The following is a 17975-nucleotide window of genomic DNA, read 5'->3' as shown; positions in this document are numbered from 1 at the left end:
TACAAGAAGTCATAGTTTGACTTTTATCTCTCTAATTACAATACGGATAGTCGTGGAATTCTGGACAAAACCGTATCTATCGATCTATTTTCTTAGATTTGGGTCCAACTCAAGAGACAAAATCTCATCAAATGGGAGTCCGTGGCCCTAATGTGTACTAAATTAGAGGTCCTTGATATGAAAAAGGTTGGTAATCACTGCTCTAGTTGACTAATGGTACGTTCAGACCAAGGTTATTATCGTTAACGAAAACTAACAAAATAACGAAAACTAGGTGTGAAAAAACATTTTCGTTAACTGAAATAAAAATAAAAACAAGGCTTTACAAAAAAACGATAACTAACTGAAAGTGTATTGTGTGTTTACAAAACTAAAATAAACTAAAATTATAGAGAAAATGTCTTTAGTTTTCGTCTTTGTCAATTTATTTCATACATAAGCCTAGTGTTTCGAGTGGATATAAAATCTATCTTCCAATTTTTTTTATTTTTCAATTTTTTTTTACCTTTTTGAATCTCGCCCCTGACAAATACCCCATATTACAAAAAAAAGACTAAAACTAACACTGAAACTAATAAAAACTAAACTAAAACTAAGCATTTTCAAAAAATAAAAACTAAACTAGCAAACCCGCTTTAAAAAATAATTAAAACTAAACTGAAATTGAAAACAAAAAGTCAAAACGAAATAAAAATAAAAACTAATGAAAAATGCAAAACTATAATAACCTTAGTTCAGACTATGAGCTACAAACGCCAGCGCGTAATATGCAGCAGCGTGTCGGACAAACGCAGCTACAAACTGAAGTTCAGCCGGCTTCAACTGTTTTCCACTCTCTGATGATGCCATGAAGCGCGAACCAATCAGAGTAGAGGGAAGGCAGCGTATAGGTAGTTATTACTAATTACTTGATGAATTATTTCAATTAACAAGAATGATCATTTGCCAAATAAAATTTAAAAAATGAGACAAATGCGACAATGTAGCTTGGGACGCCAGATCTGAATCTACCATAAGAGCGCGTTCACACCAAGCATGTCTGGAGCGGTTTATTTGAACTCTGGAACTCTTTTCGCATGTTTATATCAAAATACCATTACATTTACTTCCTGGAAAAATGCCGCATTTTCAGTGGTTACTTTAACACGTCGAATTACTGAAGCAAAACACCATCAAAATACTGTTTTCTAGCGACTTAAAAAGACCAAAAAAAAGTTTCCTACGTTTCAAGTCCTGAGAGTGACAGAGAGAGAGAGAGAGAGACTTGTGTTTGTATTCAAGACATTTATGAAATAACCACAGATCACCAGTACTTATGAGATGAGAATGATCCAAATCTCACTTTATTATAAAACAGTGGAGTGTTGCATGTTTGCATTTTGCGTTTTTTTGTAAGCTGCTTTAGTGTTGTCATGCGCTCAGCATCGCATACAACTGCCTGACTACAAGAGCTTACAGCTGAGCCACTGAGTAAGAGATGTCTCACACACACACACACACACACACACACACACACACAGAGATACACGAATAGGAAACATGTTTGCCCATCTGCCACAGTGTGTGTTCTAAAATTCACCCGCTAATTGAATCTTTTACATTTTATCAGTTAAACTGTTTTTTGGAACAGAGAGGAACCTGTAAATGAAGCCTGGTTACCGGCCAAAGTGGCTGTAAGAGCAGCCAAAGACAAATTTTAACAGCATTTGGTCCATGGCTGTTGTTAATTTGCCACTCTCACACACATGCTCAACATGCACACACACACACTATGAAGTTGGATTTCCGCCATTATCCTAAAGACCCAGCACCTGCAATGCTAACGAACACACACACACACACACACACACACACACACACACACACACACACACACACACACACACACACACACACCACAGCAGTAGCCTGATCTGCTTGAGCTAGAGGTCTATAATATCTGGCAATTGAGTGCGTCAGCATGTGTTTATGATTATCATACAGAGTCATTTTAAACAAATGAAGAGTTCATTTCCAAAATATAACATATCCATTTTGAAACAAAAGATACCTCAATTTTAAATAGCAATAAATATCTCTAAATTGTCAACAAAGGACATAAATCCCTACTATCTTCAAAAAAAAGAAACTTCAAAAATATAACAATTTGTTTTAATATTCTTCACTCGTTAACTTTGTAGGGATAGATGCTGTTTTTTCCAAACGGTGAATATCTATTTTTGGAAAGAAACTCTTCATTACAGTACAATTATCCCTGTTACTTAACATCCTCTTCATTTGACAAGAACATCACAAGTAAACTTCTGGTCCAAACAATCGAGTGTGTGTCTATATAAAGCCTGAACGACTTTGTTTAAGACACAAAGGATACATTAATTATACTTTAATATGCTATCACACCATATCAATGCTCTTGCTCACTTCATTAACTAGATAAATCATTATTCTTCTTCTGACCAGCAGTTGATGTCTTCAAAAATACCTGCTTGTGTGTCGACACACTCGGTAAAGGGAAGTCCACAAAACAGCATCATATCTGTACAGTTTTACATAAACATAACATATGAGTAAAAGCACGTTATTAGCTCACATTTCCCTGATCTTGAATCACTTCATTAACAGTGGAAGGCGTGGGCATTTACAGTGTCTGTACATAAATATAAGCACGCACACACACATACACACACACACACACACATACAGCGGATACACACACCCAGTAGAAGTCTGCATTAGCTGTCAGCGGCAACATAAATTCTCATTATCCATGTTAAAAACCCATAAATATCAATTGTTCAAGTAAATAGTGTGGCTCATTCAACAGGCTGCTCTATTAGCTAATAATGAGCATGCATGTGTATGACACAGGTAGTAGCAGAGTCTGGTATTCACAGTACTAAAAGTGAGAAACATGTATGACCTCATGATCCCCCATTCATTATAGAACACATCAGTGTCCTGGGTCCACCGAGCGATGAGTCATGCTGACTGAATGTTGGTGTGTAGGTCCGGATGACGTCAGTAGTGCTGGAGCTCGCCGCTATACCTCCACCCTCCTGTTATCACTTCCTGGGAGAGAGAAAGAGAGAGAAACCAAACAGCTTCTCAGATCATTATGTCTGCCTTCATCCAACCTGAACCTAGTACCGGTTCATTTGGGCACACGAAAATAAAGCCATTCGAACTCGGGTGTGCACCAAATAACCCCACTAAGTCTCGGTACTCTTCCAACTGAACTGCATTGCAGTTCAGATGTTGACACCTGATAGCCAGCAGTTACTCAGTGGAAAGCCAAGCGTAACACAATGAACCAAGGGCAAACCGCAGTCTGGCCTGATGCTCGTATTCAGTTATTTCTTGTGTTAGGGCCTGTCGCCATGGGAACCCATGTGTTCTTGAACTGGTATGAAGGTAAATTACGGCAAAGAGCACAGACAAGTTCATCATGTTAAGTTGCGCGATGGGGCCATGTGTGTACGAAGGGCATATTACAGTATATTGGGTTGCATCTTATGTTGTTGAGCTTTCACTGGCCGGCGTGATGGAAAAATCAATGGGGAATGAAACGTAGGTGTGGTTGTATATATGATCGGATGAATTAACGAATGATATATGTATCTCTGCATGTATGTATGTGCTGTTATTTATACCAATTGCTACTGTGCCATCAGTGATCGTGGGAAAATGATCAGTACATAGTGAAAAACGGCACAGAAATTAACTATGTCTATTGAATTCTGCGCCGTTTTTCACACGGCTGAGTTGTATGTGTAGAAACACAATCAGATGTTCAGAGTCATTTGTTTTGGACCTCCACTATGGCCGCCACAGGGTGACTTGCATCACCTGAAATCCCTCTGTCGTTTTTTCCCATATTTTTCCAGACTTTTTGCTCAATTCCGAAACTTTCCAAGGCCTGGTCGCGTGGCCGTTTTCCACGTTTCCAGACTTCTAAGACGCACATAAGAGCCCCGACAGAGTGGACATGTATCTGTACCTGTTGCGGTGCGGTCCGTATGTGTCCAGCATGAGTGTGCTGGACTGTTCCAGGTTCCACTCGCAGCGCCGCAGAACCTCCTGGCACTCGGCTCTGGACCGCAGGCCCAGCCGAAACAACTGCTCCACCTACAATATAGACACACACACACAGTCACACACACACACACACACACACACACACACAGAGGGTCACACTTATAGTCCTCTCAACTGTTGTCATCATTTCGGGGCTTTTGGATTACATCCAGATCCATTTTTCTTCCACTTATGGTGAAAATGAATAGGATTTTTGGATCACGTTTGCTAATTGTTCTGTTCTTAAAATGAGTGAAATAATGTAAGTAGAAATGACAAACACATTTTTCAAAAATATTTAAAACAACCATGGGCCAGAAGTTGCATTATGCTCCTTATGGTCTATGTTGTCCTCGCTACACAAAGCCACAAAATGCTGGAATGCTAAGCTAAGTACGGCTAGTGATTTTTTATTTTTTTCATTACAGCTTCAAAACCCATCAGAATCCACTTCAACAAATAAAGTCAAATTAATTAATGTCATAATGAAGGAACTCTCAAAAGTGAAAATAGTCAATATTAGCGTTGGACGTAAAAGTCAATCAAAGACTTGATCTAGAATCCGTTATTTGGCCCGAATGTCATGCTTGAGAGGGGATAAGCCCAGTTTTAGATAGATAGATAGATAGATAGATAGATAGATAGATAGATAGATAGATAGATAACCTTCAAATGGCGTACGGCCTCAGGAATGTTCCAGTTGTGGCTGTGCAGAGCGGCCTGACACTCCTCCACTGTGACACCGTGAACCGCTCCCTGGACCTGTCAATCATGCCGTCAACTCATAGTGAATATGTTATAGAAGTCACGCCTCCAGTTCCATTTGTAGTCATTGTAGTCCTTATGAGCGATACTGAGCTCCGCCTGCGCCATGTCAATACAGTGTTCTGTATGTATTCCATCCATTATAAATACCTTTTCCTCTCACTCACCTGTGTGATGCTGTGCTCCTGCTGCATGCTGGGAGCTGCAGTTCGTCCATTGTTGTTGTTGTAGGAGGTGTTTGGTTTGGCTCCGCCAGGCTGCTGCATCATGGGTTTGACTGCGGCCATGTTGGCTGCTCCGTATCTGATTAAGATCATGGACACAAAATATGATAACACTTAACTTTACAGTGGCCTTATTCTATCGTATTTAACTATGGAAAAGTATTTTACACACATAATGCTGTGTTAATACTCAATGAAAACTGCATTTACATAATGTTGTTACACTTTTGTAAACACATTATGTACATGGGTGATTTTCATTAAGTGCTTACTTATAGGTTAAGTGATAATAGTGTGGTATACATAAACACATTTAATCATTACTTCGGTCTGTAACATTTCAGAATGGTTGCCTGCTTATACGAAGTCTGCTTATATTAAGTAATCTGCAGTATAATGAAATAGACAGGAGTGAACCAACGCCGGGCGGGGGTGATGTCGACTTCAGCTCTCTATTTACTTCATCCAAACAAATCATAAGACTTCCTCAGCTGAATTTGTAAGAAATAACGAGTAGATAAACCTACTTTACACTTCAGTGTGTTAATTGCTTTACCAATCTCTCTCTTCCTCCAATTCCTCTGAACTCCACAGCACACTCTGCTAACTCCCATCCTCCAGCCAATCATAAGGCTTACAATTAGGCTTACAAGCTAAAAGTGACCATCTGTATTTTGAAATCAAGGTGCTATTATAATTAGACAAGCTGTTAGAAGATAACGTGTACTGGGAATCATCAAATCCTTTGGCGTTTGAAAGATACAGGTGTAGCTGAATAATTTCCACAACAAAGAATTAAATACCTATATAGACTCAAAAAATGAACATGGGGTGTCAAATGGGGTCAAAATAGTGTATATTGATGCTTTACAAGCCATTTATTAACATTTACTAACTACAGTACACATCAGTTGCAACTTTATAATAGTGTCCCAAAAAAAAATGTATTGTTTTAAAAATAATTTGTTAATCATTAACTAATACTTAATGTAGCACTGTAGCAGTTTTTAACCAAGATATTAACAAACTGTTAAAAAACAGTTAATTAACATTAGAAAACTACTATTGTCTCTTATCACTTATAATACAAAGATCAAATAACATTATTCATACGATTTACTAATCTTTAATAAACTGTTAAAAGACACTTTTTTTATTTATTTATTATAAAATTATATGTTATAAAATAGTAACATAAAATGTTAAATAATGATAAATTCACCATTTATTAAGGAGAGTTATTATAAAGTGTTACCTGAATTTCTTATTTCCTTCCTAACTATCAAGGTTTAAAGCATTCGGCAGTCCATTCACATCATGCGAGACCAGTGATCATGTATGGAGGACAGGAATGAGGGAGAGTGTTTGATGTCAGCAACGCACCTTTCCAGAAAAGCTGGGCGCTCAGGCAGGGGGGCGGGAGCAGAACTCTGGGCGCTGTCAATCAGCGAGGACAGGCCACGCCTCTCGGGGAAGGAGAGCGGATCCAGCAAGGAGCCGGACGAGGAGGAGGAGCCTGGAGGCGCGAGCCGTGAAGGATGGGAGGCGGTGGGAGGAGAGGAGGTGGAGGAGGAGGGGGAGTTGGAGGAGGACAGGAAGGAGCCCAGGAGGCCGGACGCCCGGCGCGGGGAGACGGACAGGGGAGGAGGGGGCAGGGCCAGGGGCGAGGAGGAGAGGGGCGGCACCAGAGGGAGCGGGGAGGAGGAGCGGGAGCCGGGCTGGGAGAAGGCGTGGTCTCTGGGCGGGATCTGAGGGGGCGTGTCCTCCTCGTCGCCCAGGGAGACGGAGCTGGAGCGGGCGTGCGGGCGCGGCGGGCGGGCGGGCAGCGCCTGCTTGGAGGGACGCAGAGGCGGGACGGGGCTGCGGGGCGGCAGCACCGGCCGGTCTTCAAAGGAGGAGGAGAAGCAGGAAGCGGAGGAGGGGGTCGGCAGGTAGATCTGTCTGTGGGGGCCAGAGGGTGGCAGGGAGAGAGGGAGGGGGGAGGAGGGGAGGGAGCGGCCTGTCGCCATGGGAACCTGCAGCTTCACCATCACCTGGTCAAGACAGAGACGGAGAGAAACATCAATACAGAATGAAATGTGTGTGCTTGTGTGCTGTATTGCGCGTATATAACTTTATCTATGGACTGAAAAGTCTGTTTGTGTTTGCCTCTATGTTCACCATGTGCATTCACCAGAGTCTCAACAGAGGCAAAAATCAATCTGGAATGATGTTTAGGTGGATGCAAGTATGTTAAGTGCATTCATGTGTGCGCATTCTGTTCTCTACCTCTCTCTGTAGCTCTTGGAAGAGGTCAGCTGATTGGGACTCGCTCCTGCCCTCCACTGAGGAAGCGGGCGGGGCCGAGACATCGTCAGCCAATCCCCTGTTGATGGAACGCACCTCTTGGTCCTCTGATTGGTCCTCGAGCTCCGTAGCAACCTCATCGTAAGCTGGCAGTGGGAGGGGCCAGTCCAAGATGGAGGGAGTGTCCTGAGAGGGAGAGAGACAGAGAGACAGAGAGACATGACGCAGGCCGGGACAGGTTAACTCAAGATATAGTAAAGAATACAGCACGCAAAAGCAGTGTAAATGACAAAAGCAATGATTTTGGAGTTCAATCTTGATGTCTTTAGCTGCCTGTTGATGGCAAGGTTATTAAAAGCCAATTAACTTTTTGGACAAGGGCTGGTAAACTAAAATAATTTACTCACCAAGAATGTTTTCAAAGATATATGCCACCGTACCTGCTTTCAATGCCAATTCATGCATACTCCATATACAATGGATCAAGCTTCTAATTCATCATAAAGTGCAGCAGAATTCAAATTACGAGAAAGCATTTGAAGCGTAGTTTCAGTTTCAGTTTGAGACCAGGCTCTTAAGACTGTAACGAAGGCATTCAAATGTTGTTATCGTCTCAAAAAGTTACCGGCCAGTGTGGCAGGTGACCCCGATTGATTTAAAACCCCCAATTCTCTATGCTGCATCTCATCCGCTGGGAAAAGTGGATGAGACTGGCGATCATCATTACTGCATGCACAAAAAAATCCCTTTGCTTGAAAAAGGGCCAGATGGCAGAAGGGAGCTGGAGGCTGGAGGTGTGAGCACTGTGAAACCCCAAAGTAAACCCCACTGAAGCCTGAGCAATCAATAAGCACTGCTTCACCACATTACGCCCGCCTTGAGTGCAGCCATGGAGAAGAGGCTATTCATAACGTTTCCAGGCCAAAGCTTAGGCCAGCGCCTGCAGAGAGTATGTGCCCTTCACCCACTGTTGTTCCGCGGTGTCACACGGTCCGCAAAGCACTCAAAGCCTTCCCAGCATGCTCTTTGACACTCACACGGCTTCCAAACTAGTTCAATTTGATAAGAGCTGTCTGACTTGTGGTGCAGTAATCCTTCAAATGCCACAACACGGTGCCAAAATGCATCATCCCTCCAGTTTTTGACAAAATCGCACTAGTGATATAGCAGTTATGGCCTTTCAAAGTTAGAAATTTGGTCTTTTAATTATAGCGCACCCATCAGGCCAATCGGTGTGATTTTTTTTTAACGGCAGACCATAGTGGCAAAATTCATCATCCCGCCAAGTTTCGTCATAATTGGACCAGTGATGTTTGAGATATTACTTTTAATTAAAAAAATTTGACCTTTAATTATAGCGTCTGCATTAGGCCAATCAGTGTAAAAGTTTAATTGCCGGAACACGGCAGCAGACTGCATCACCCTCCAAGTTTTGTCAAAATCAGACTAGACCCCACCCACCATCACGGCATAGAGGAGAACTTTTAGTTTATTCTTACACTCTTCTAATGTATGGGAGCCATAGTAAAGTATGTCCAATTTTTAATGTCTCAACAAAGCCCCCCCACTACTGCCTCTGTCTTACTGCACCTGCAGCGTGTCCTGATCCAGCTGCCGCGTCTCGGTGAGCGGCGAGGGCGTGGCCGAGCTGAAGCTGTCGTCGGTGAAGTCGATGAGCGACACCTCGCTCTTGGCCGAGCGCACGCCGGGCCCCTCCCAGGGGCGGAGCTTGAGGCCCAGAGACACGCCCAGCCTCTTCAGCCCCGACGAAGCGCTGCCGTCGTCGTCGTCGTCGTAGTCGTCCATCACGGAGTCGTAGAACGGCTCTAGATACACACACGTGCACAGCCGATGAGTGAGCGCGCGCACACACACACACACCACAGTCAGGAAGCATTGAAAGTTCAGACAGCAGAGAGAGAGAGAGATAGAAGAGAGAAATACTTACTCTTCAGCAGAACAGCAGGCTGCGGCGGACGAGGGGGAGGCTGCTCTGATAAACCGAGAGGAGAGAGAGCTTCAGTGATATTACATTGACATTTTACATTTTCGGCATTTAGCTTGCACTCATATACTGATTTACAATGACTTATGGATGGGACGATATGCTTATCTCACGATACGATTCGATACGTGATATGGGGTTCAGGATTTGATACAACCACGATACGATGTAATGAATAAAAGTTCAATGACAACAAAGTCTGACTGTGCAGAATTATGTTTATTTCTGGGCCACAAATCTTTCTAGCGATAGCTTGCCAGAATGTAGACAACAATTTAAAAATGTCATTACAAAGTGCAAATAATATAATGTGGATGGAGAGCTTGTGAAATTGTGATGGTCAAGCCGTCGCATTTGTGATTACTACAGCAGAATAAAATGGAGCTAATATCGCGATTCATTTTTCTGCCCCACGATACGTATTGTCACATTGTTGTATTGCGATATATTCAATTTCGATATATATATATTGTCCCATCTCTACAACGACTGCAACAGCAGAATGAGCTCAGTTTCCTACATCACCATCATTCCAAGCGGGTAAAAGGAAAAAGTACATTGACAGACACTGAAAAATAAATGATGTAGGTCTTGAGTTTGTGTGTTTCAGTGTGTGGGGAAACGTACTCTTGGCGCGGTTGGGGAGTTTGGTCGGCCTGGCTATGCTGGGGTCCGCTCCAAGAATATCAGGCGGGTCCATGGGGTTCCCCAAATACAGACTGGGGGGGGAGTAGAGAAGAGGTGGAGCAGAGTTAATGGACTGATGCTGATAGCAATAAATGTACGTTTGTATAAAGAATATGCTTAGATGAAGACTAAACCCAACAACTAAACCTTTCTATCTTTTCTCTCTGGCTCTTCTCTATTACACTGTACATCGCTCCTTACAGGAACAGAGGAGTATTTGTTACAGCCATTGAATATTTGTTACTGGCACTTACACACCTTGCTATCAGTTGCCTTTAAATTTGGTGATCTAGTAACTCAAGTTTATTCAAATTGCACTGCTTGTAAGTCGCTCTGGATATGAGCAGCTGAATGGCTAAAAGGTAAATCTCAATTGAAGAGACAGATGTAGTTCACTGCTGCACTCCAGTGGTGACTGACAGTAAAAGCAGCCCTATAACAGAGACAATAGACGGACTTACATGATTTAAGTTTGAGGATTTAAGGAGGTGACGGGGCTTTGCTGAAGATCAGCTGCTGTCAGATTATAAGTCTCCACTCTATCAGGGGCAAATTTAGATTTATAAATCTGTAGTGTTGTGTTAAACGGGTTCAAAGCTTTATATGATCAGTATGAGAATCACTTAAATCCCCAGGAACAAATTATCATCAGTTTGCAAATTATCAAATTATCATCAGTTTGCAAATTATCAACATAAAAGGCTGTTGAGGCGGCGCTTTTTCTACCAAAAAAAAAAGCAGAACAGTGTGAGCACACCCCTAAAGAGCTGTGAATAAAACCTTACACCAACTGTTATATGAATAAAACCCATGAGGCGCATTGGGCAAGTGTGTGTTCACCTGTCTATGCGGTCTGCATGCCCCCAGCTCCGGTGAGGGTCGGTGTCTCCGTGTCCGGTGTGGATGAAGGAGTGTTTGAGCGGCCTGCTGATGTCGTGGGCGGACAGGCCGGCCACCGACGTCACCACGTGACGAGGGAACTGACCGACACGCAGCGTGCGCCTGTTCTGGCCTCGCCACCAGTAGTGCTCCGCCCTGAAAACACATGTAGACGTGCACAGACACATACCAACACAGATGTAAATATAAGCATACATAATATTTACTCTGCTCACAACCCAGTAAATACCGACCATTGTGTGCCGTTAGTAGAGGCAAACACTGCTTATTTAATTTGTTTTGTATAATCAAAGACTACATTTCTCTATATTTTGAACATCATATTTAAACCCACCTATCAAACTAGTACAAATGCGATTCAACAATGTTGGGACTCCCATGAGTGCATAAAACGTTGTCTATGTCACATGACTACACTATAAATTACAGTGGAAATGAAGCAATATCTTGTTAGCTGACTTGGCAGGCATACACACACACACACACACACACACACACCCACCCACCCACAGGCCCGCACAAGACTAAACGGATGTTTGTTTGTCCCAGCGCCAGAAACCACAGTATTTCTATAATGAGCCAGTAACTAGACAGTAATTACAGTAATTTTCCACAATGCGAGGAATCCTATGTCAACAAAAGATGCATTTGTTGTCTTGTAGGAATGACCTTCAGTCTGCGCCCACTAATAAGCACCGACAGACAGCCACAAACACACACACTGACCTTCCCTCGATGATGGTGATGACGTCGCTCATGTTAATCTGCAGTTTGTCTTCCTCCTCGAAGTCCTGCAGCGCTCTCATGTCTGTAGGCATGGTCTGGACAAGACATACACTCACAGCATGAGCAAAGCACTGTAAAAGTCCCATGAATTATCACCATCATCATTTAGCATGAGACTGAAGACAGAGATACTGACAGACACACACACCTCATGTCATATCATATAATAACCTGCTTTTGATTCAATCACTTGTGCCCTGTATTTGCCCGGCGCAGGACTTTGTGACAAACAACTACCGCTTTCTTATGAACAAATTTGATTTGACTTGATGGCAGTTAATGGGCAAATCAGCCACTTTTGAAGTTAAATATGTGGATGTAGAAGATTTCGATCTGTCAGCACAGAAATTAAAGCTGTATTGGAGGTCCTCGTCTTTTGGGCAACAGTGGCTGAGAACAGCTGAATGTCTTTCTAAACGTACGACCTGGCCGTCGAAAAGGAGCTGAACAGACATGGTTAAGTGATTCTGATTGATTTTGTGTAACGTTATTAACATCAGTTACTTTGCTAAATTAGCCTGCCGACTAGTTAGCTAGCTAACACTGCCAAAAACCAGCTGTTTGTTTACCTGAGCTGACTCTTCTCAAGCTACAACTTGAACTGTTTTGGAGTAAAAACTGGTGCTGAAGGCAAGACAGTTTACAGTGTTACAGTTACCAAATCTGTAAACAAATCTATCTTATTAGATTATTCACATTAACTTATAAAGTTACTCAACTGATCTACACCCACACACCACATCAACATTCCCTCTTTTTCTTGCCTGGTTCACATATTTAGTTGTTATTTGCACACAGCAAATGAACCACCATGATGGAGCTAGATGTGGTTGCTAGGAGACTTGTGATACAACTACAAAGCCTTTATTCCCTGTAGTTTTAACTGAAAAAAGCGTGCTACCTCCAGCAGGAAGTCTCTGAGGGCGATGAAGGTGGGTCTGTCCTCTGGTTTGGGGCTCCAGCACTGCAGCATGACGTTGTAGATGTCCTGAGGACAGTCGTCTGGTTTACACAGCCGCTCAGCCTCCACGTCCACCTTGTGGAGGATCTGCAAACACACACACACACACACACACATACAATAATCATGAAATACTGAAAATGCATTATTGACTGGTGCATTTTTCAAATCGCAAGATGCTGCAATTGTATTCAGAGTGGTTTAAGGTGTTTCGCGTTTTTGTGTGTGTGTGTGTGTGTGTGTGTGTGTGTGTGTGTGTGTGTGTGTATGTGTGTGTGTGTGTGTGTATGTGTGTGTGTGTGTGTGTGTGTGTACCTGGCTCCCGTTGAGGCCCAGCCACGGCTCCTGTCCGTGTGTGAACATCTCCCACAGAGTGACTCCAAACATCCAGGTGTCAGACGCATGAGAGAAGGTACGAGACTTCAGAGACTCTGGAGCACACCTAGAGAGAGAGAGAGGGAGAGAGGGAGAGAGGGAGACAGACAGAAAGAGAGAGTTAGAAATAAGAATAAAGAAATAAAGATCTGTTATTGCTTTTTAAAATCAAATCTTGTTACTTTAAATCTTTCTTTTTTGTGCAAATCGAAAAAAAGAAAATAAAGAAGTGGGTTTTTTTTAAGTGGGTAACGTCAAAGAACTCTAACAAGTTACTTCTAATAAATATATAAACTTTGTAATGGAACTAATTACGTTTAAAGGTAAGTAACAAAGTAAAGTAACTAATTCCTTTTAAAAGTAACTTTCCCCAACACTGCTGATAGGCTGCAGCATTTCAGCTGGGAGCCCAATTTAGTGCTAATAATAATAATAATAATAATGATAATAATAATAATACATTTAATTTGTAATGCACTTTTCATTACAAGTAAATCTCAAAGTACTACAGAGTAAAAAAAGCAGGTGCATAAAAACCGATAAAAATGAACCAACAGCAAAGATCATTAAAAGCAACACAAAGGAAAAAGGCCTGATTAAAAAGAAAGTTTATAGACAATGCATAAAAACAAAGAGATAAAAAACCAACACAAAGTTAAGGAAATGCTCTGTTAAAAAGGAAGGTTTTTTTTGCTAATCCACCAATACCAAGTGAGTTTTGAGTTACCAGTAATATGTAACAGGTGTGAATCTTTCAATTTATTATCATCATTTAAAATGAGGGTCAGGGAAAATGACGCATTGTTCTGTTGCGGGGATCGGTCTTGTGACCTTTCAGTTACGGGACGGTCTCTTCTAACCACTAGACTGCGAACCCCCCCTCACCATGCGAAGGGGATCTTGTGGCTCTCCTCCATGACGTAGTGGTCGGTGTGTGTGGGCAGCGCCCGCATCAGGCCGAAGTCTCCGATCTTCACCGTTTCATTGGTGGACAGCAGAACGTTCCGGGCCGCCAGGTCTCTGTGGAGGAAACGCCGCTGCTCCAGGTAGGCCATGCCGCACGCCACCTGCACACACACACACACACACACACACGCACACAATAATGAAATACACAGTAAATTAATAGTACATTGTATGTAGAGAGGAGTGATAGGAAAGATGGGAGACAGAGAGAGATGATGACATGCATTATCTCCAAAACAAGATATTCACCATTGGAAAAAAAAAAAATTGTAACACCTATTCTTCTGATAGCAGCTGAAAGTAAAGTACAGTACTTTAGGAATCTTCTATGAATTTTCCAAAATGAACATATGGCATTTTAGATTGAAACTTACATGTATGCTAGGTGAATCTTGACTTAAAATAACAATCTGCAACATTTTCATATAAATACATTTCCATTTTGCTGCTCTCTTACCCCTCTTACCCAATTGATATACAGTAACACAATAGTGATTCAACCTATATCCAGTTCATGAAACCTTTACATTTGCTGTTCTAAACACCCGGTGTCTGGTGTGATGCAGTGATGCATTTTACGTTTCTGGTTTGTTTGGAATAAACAGAAGAAGAACTGGGCAGTTTTAAGGAAAAAGAGGTCACAGTCCCGCCCACACTGTTTGATTGACAGGTGATCTCTGGGAAGTGCAGTGCAGAAGCACCACAGTGATGAGCGCTTAGTAACAAAGATGTCAAATGAAAGGAGAACCTGTGGATTACCACATGAAGTCCTTCTTGTGCGTACTTGTGTTTGGTGTTGTACTGACCTGCACAGCGTAGCCACACAGAGAGGAGATGAGGATGTGACCCTGACGCTTCCTCAGACGATCCAACAGAGAGCCCAGAGGAGCAAGCTCCGTCACCTGCACACACACACACACACACACACATATGAAGATAAAATTATGCACTGAGCTCAGTAAATATATATTATTTGTGTGGGTTTGTGTGGCCTAAATGAGCATCGATGTCCATAATATAGGAAGGAAGCTAAAAGTAAGCTAAAAGTGTGTATTGGTATGTAGTTGGTTGTGCGTATGCGTGTATGTGCATGTATCAGAGTGTGTGTGTGTGTGTGTGTGTGACTCTCACCATCTTCATGGGCTGTGTGAGGACGATCCCGTAGAGGCGGATGAGGTTCTGGTGGCTGAGGGAGTGCATGGCGTTCACCTCTCTGATGAAGTCGTCCAGACCCTCAGAGTCCAACACTCCCCCCTTCAGACACTTTACTGCTACGGACAGCTAGAGAGAGAGAGAGAGAGAGAGAGAGAGAGAGAGAGAGAGAGAGAGAGAGAGAGAGAAACAGAGGTAGAGAGTGAGAGAAAAAATAAACAAGTGAAACCCTCCGAATGATGCCGTAACAACATGCATCATCTCTCCAAGTTTCATCAAAATCTGACTGGTGGTGTAGCAGTTATGGTCTTTCAGAGTTTGAAATTTTGACCATTAATTATAGCGCCCCCATCAGGCCAATTAGTGTACATTTTCAAACATGAGAACACAGAGCCAAAATACATCATCGATCCAAGTTCCATCAAAATCAGACCAGGGGTGTCTGAGTTATCACTTGAGATATCACATGTGATATCACATATTCATAATTCTTACAAACAAATTATTACACACATGGCTACAATTTATTAAAATGTGTGTACATTGTGCTGAATTTAGCTTATTCAGCAAGTTTGAACTTGCTGATTTCATCAGGCCTGCCACACAGACTATAGTCAGATAAAGTCACATTTTTACAATAGAGACGAGTAAGCAAGCAGCAGTAAGCAGTAAGTCTAGTGAAGAGGTAATAATATATCACCATGCAAAATACTGTTATAATGATACTGCTTTGTCTTTTGCTTTTTTGTCTTGAGAACAAGACTTTTTAGCCTTTGTAGCAGAAGTGTCATGTGATGGGCGGGGGGGTTTTCTTCCGAAATAACGGCCAGGAGTTTTGCAAGCCAGCTGGTGAAGTAATCATTGAGTCAACTTTTCTTCCTATCAACCCCCCACAGATGCAGTATATTATGGTCAATTTGTGCTGTGTGGCAGTAAAAATCTTACTTGCTACACCTTTAACTTATTACTTGCATCACATTTTCTCTTCTATCTATTTGCACGTTTTTTATGCAACCCGAGCTCATGTTTTATATATTGTGCACACGCTATATCATGTTGTGTGCACAAGTTAATACTTTGTTAGAATAAAAGATATATATAAATAAAAAGAAATACAATTTTATTCCCTCTATACTGTCTCTCTCTGCGTCTCACCACTCTGCCGTTGGGCCCGGTCCACTCTCCTCTCCGCACCACGCCGAACGTGCCGTCTCCCAGCCGCTCAAACAGCTGCAGCTCCGCCTCCCTGATCAGGCAGGTGAGCGAGGCTCCCGGCTCGCTATTGGCCGAGACTTGGCTGGCCGACGCCCCCTGGGGGAGGGGCTGCTGGGGGTCGGCGTCGGGTCGTTTCCCCGGAAACACCTGCTGGCCCAGACGCAGAGACTACAGCTGAGAGTGATTCCACCTCAGACGCATAGGCAACAAGCAGATGGAGAGGCAGTGTGTGTGTGTGTGTGTGTGTGTGTGTGTGTGTGTGTGTGTGTGTGTGTGTGTACAAGACAGACCAATGTACCTTGCTCATCCAGGACTTGCGTTTATAGAGAGCCCTCCTCCTCTTGACTGCCTCCCACAGCCTCCTCTGACCTGAACACACGCAATCACAAACCTTGAAGACAGTTTCCATTTCCATTTTCATTTAGCTGACATTCTCATACAATAAAGCACAAAGGTAGAATAAGCTTGAATTCCCAGATCAACAATAGTGGGACAGTAAGGAGTGCAAGGGTCAAAGCCATGGAGCCAGGATAACAGATGCAACAAATATTCATGTGTCCCAATAATTATTATGTATGATAGGAGAAACACTGCGTAAAAAAAGAAATATGTGCTACAAGGAGCAAAGGTTAAAAGGGTTAGGGACTCAATTTTGAATTCAAACATGATTTATTTTATCTATTTTGAAGAAACTAGGAGGGATGATGCTCGATGAAGTCACCACTAAAGATTTTCAGTTTTCCAGGACGTAAAAGTAATGAGATTGTGATATAAAAAATAAAATATGTATATTTTTTTGGGCATTTTTTGGAATTACTTGTCAAATAGGTGTATAGTATGATAGAATGAGCTAAAAAGGCAAACGAGTCATTTTTCACTTCAGTATGACTTTACAAAAATAGTAGGGGAACTTGAAGTAGAATAGAAGTAGATGTACTGTAGTAGCATTACTCCACAATGAATGAAAAGATACAATGCTGAACATTGCCTCTAATGCTGCTGATTTAACTGATATCTGATCTGAAACACTGAGCGTAGTTTATATTGAATTTATGAGAACATTTTAAATTGTGCACAAGGTTCTTCTCTTTTTAACCAGATATTCAGGCTTAGAATATCTCAAGGTTTGCTCTATTTCATCTGTACTAGGGTTGCATGATATTGACAAAATATTGATATTTTTATATGGTGTATTGCACTACATTGTGGGCATCATTTCTGTTGCTGTGATTAAAAAATATTCCCAAAAATTGTAAAGGGGAAAAAACAATGGTAAAACAACAATGGAAATTACAGTCGCCGATATCTCAATTTTGCTATTTTTTTTATTATTGGTGCATTCCCAATATGTAACTACACAATGCTGCAAAACACTGTAGGGAGTAAATGGGAGTAAATGGGAGTAGTGGGACCTACCGGGACGTCCCATGCCGATTTTCTCCAGGTCTTCATTCTTGACGTAGTCGAAGTGGGAGAGGCGCGTGACGTTGAGCTCATCACGGATCCGCAGGAAGTACTGCTGCAACTGGACATCTGTCAGCAGCTCCGCCAGCCACTCTGTCCCCTCCTCACACTGCAT

General features: G+C 42.3%; 1 protein-coding gene across 1 annotated transcript; it reads right to left on the bottom strand.

The window, feature by feature from the left end:
• Positions 1–2973: 2973 nt before the first annotated feature.
• Positions 2974–17975, bottom strand: tnk2a (tyrosine kinase, non-receptor, 2a). Its single transcript, XM_071895481.2, has 19 exons — positions 17813–17975; positions 16695–16765; positions 16337–16543; positions 15161–15310; positions 14836–14931; positions 13949–14130; positions 13004–13130; positions 12629–12775; positions 11668–11762; positions 10882–11076; positions 9982–10073; positions 9298–9342; positions 8940–9175; positions 7332–7535; positions 6447–7096; positions 5007–5142; positions 4741–4836; positions 3998–4125; positions 2974–3069 (listed from the first exon to the last, which is right to left on the bottom strand). Exons 1-19 carry the CDS (start codon positions 17973–17975, stop codon positions 3063–3065), a joined length of 3027 nt encoding a protein of 1008 aa, XP_071751582.1. The 3' UTR covers positions 2974–3062.

The sequence above is a fragment of the Centroberyx gerrardi genome, chromosome 22 (assembly GCF_048128805.1).
Source record: "Centroberyx gerrardi isolate f3 chromosome 22, fCenGer3.hap1.cur.20231027, whole genome shotgun sequence".
Classification (NCBI taxonomy): Eukaryota; Metazoa; Chordata; class Actinopteri; order Beryciformes; family Berycidae; genus Centroberyx; species Centroberyx gerrardi.
This window is presented reverse-complemented; position numbering and strand designations above follow the sequence as displayed.

What these genes read in the sequence shown, in the direction of transcription:
- tnk2a (XM_071895481.2), bottom strand. Translation starts at nt 17,975, where the DNA reads ATGCAGTGTGAGGAGGGGACAGAGTGGCTGGCGGAGCTGCTGACAGAT. An exon ending in GCCTGCTGTTCTGCTGAAGA is followed by an intron (nt 9,176 to 9,297) that starts GTAAGTATTTCT and finishes GTGTGTATCTAG; the next exon opens with AGCCGTTCTACGACTCCGTG. An exon ending in TGGATCAGGACACGCTGCAG is followed by an intron (nt 7,536 to 8,939) that starts GTGCAGTAAGAC and finishes TCTCCCTCTCAG; the next exon opens with GACACTCCCTCCATCTTGGA.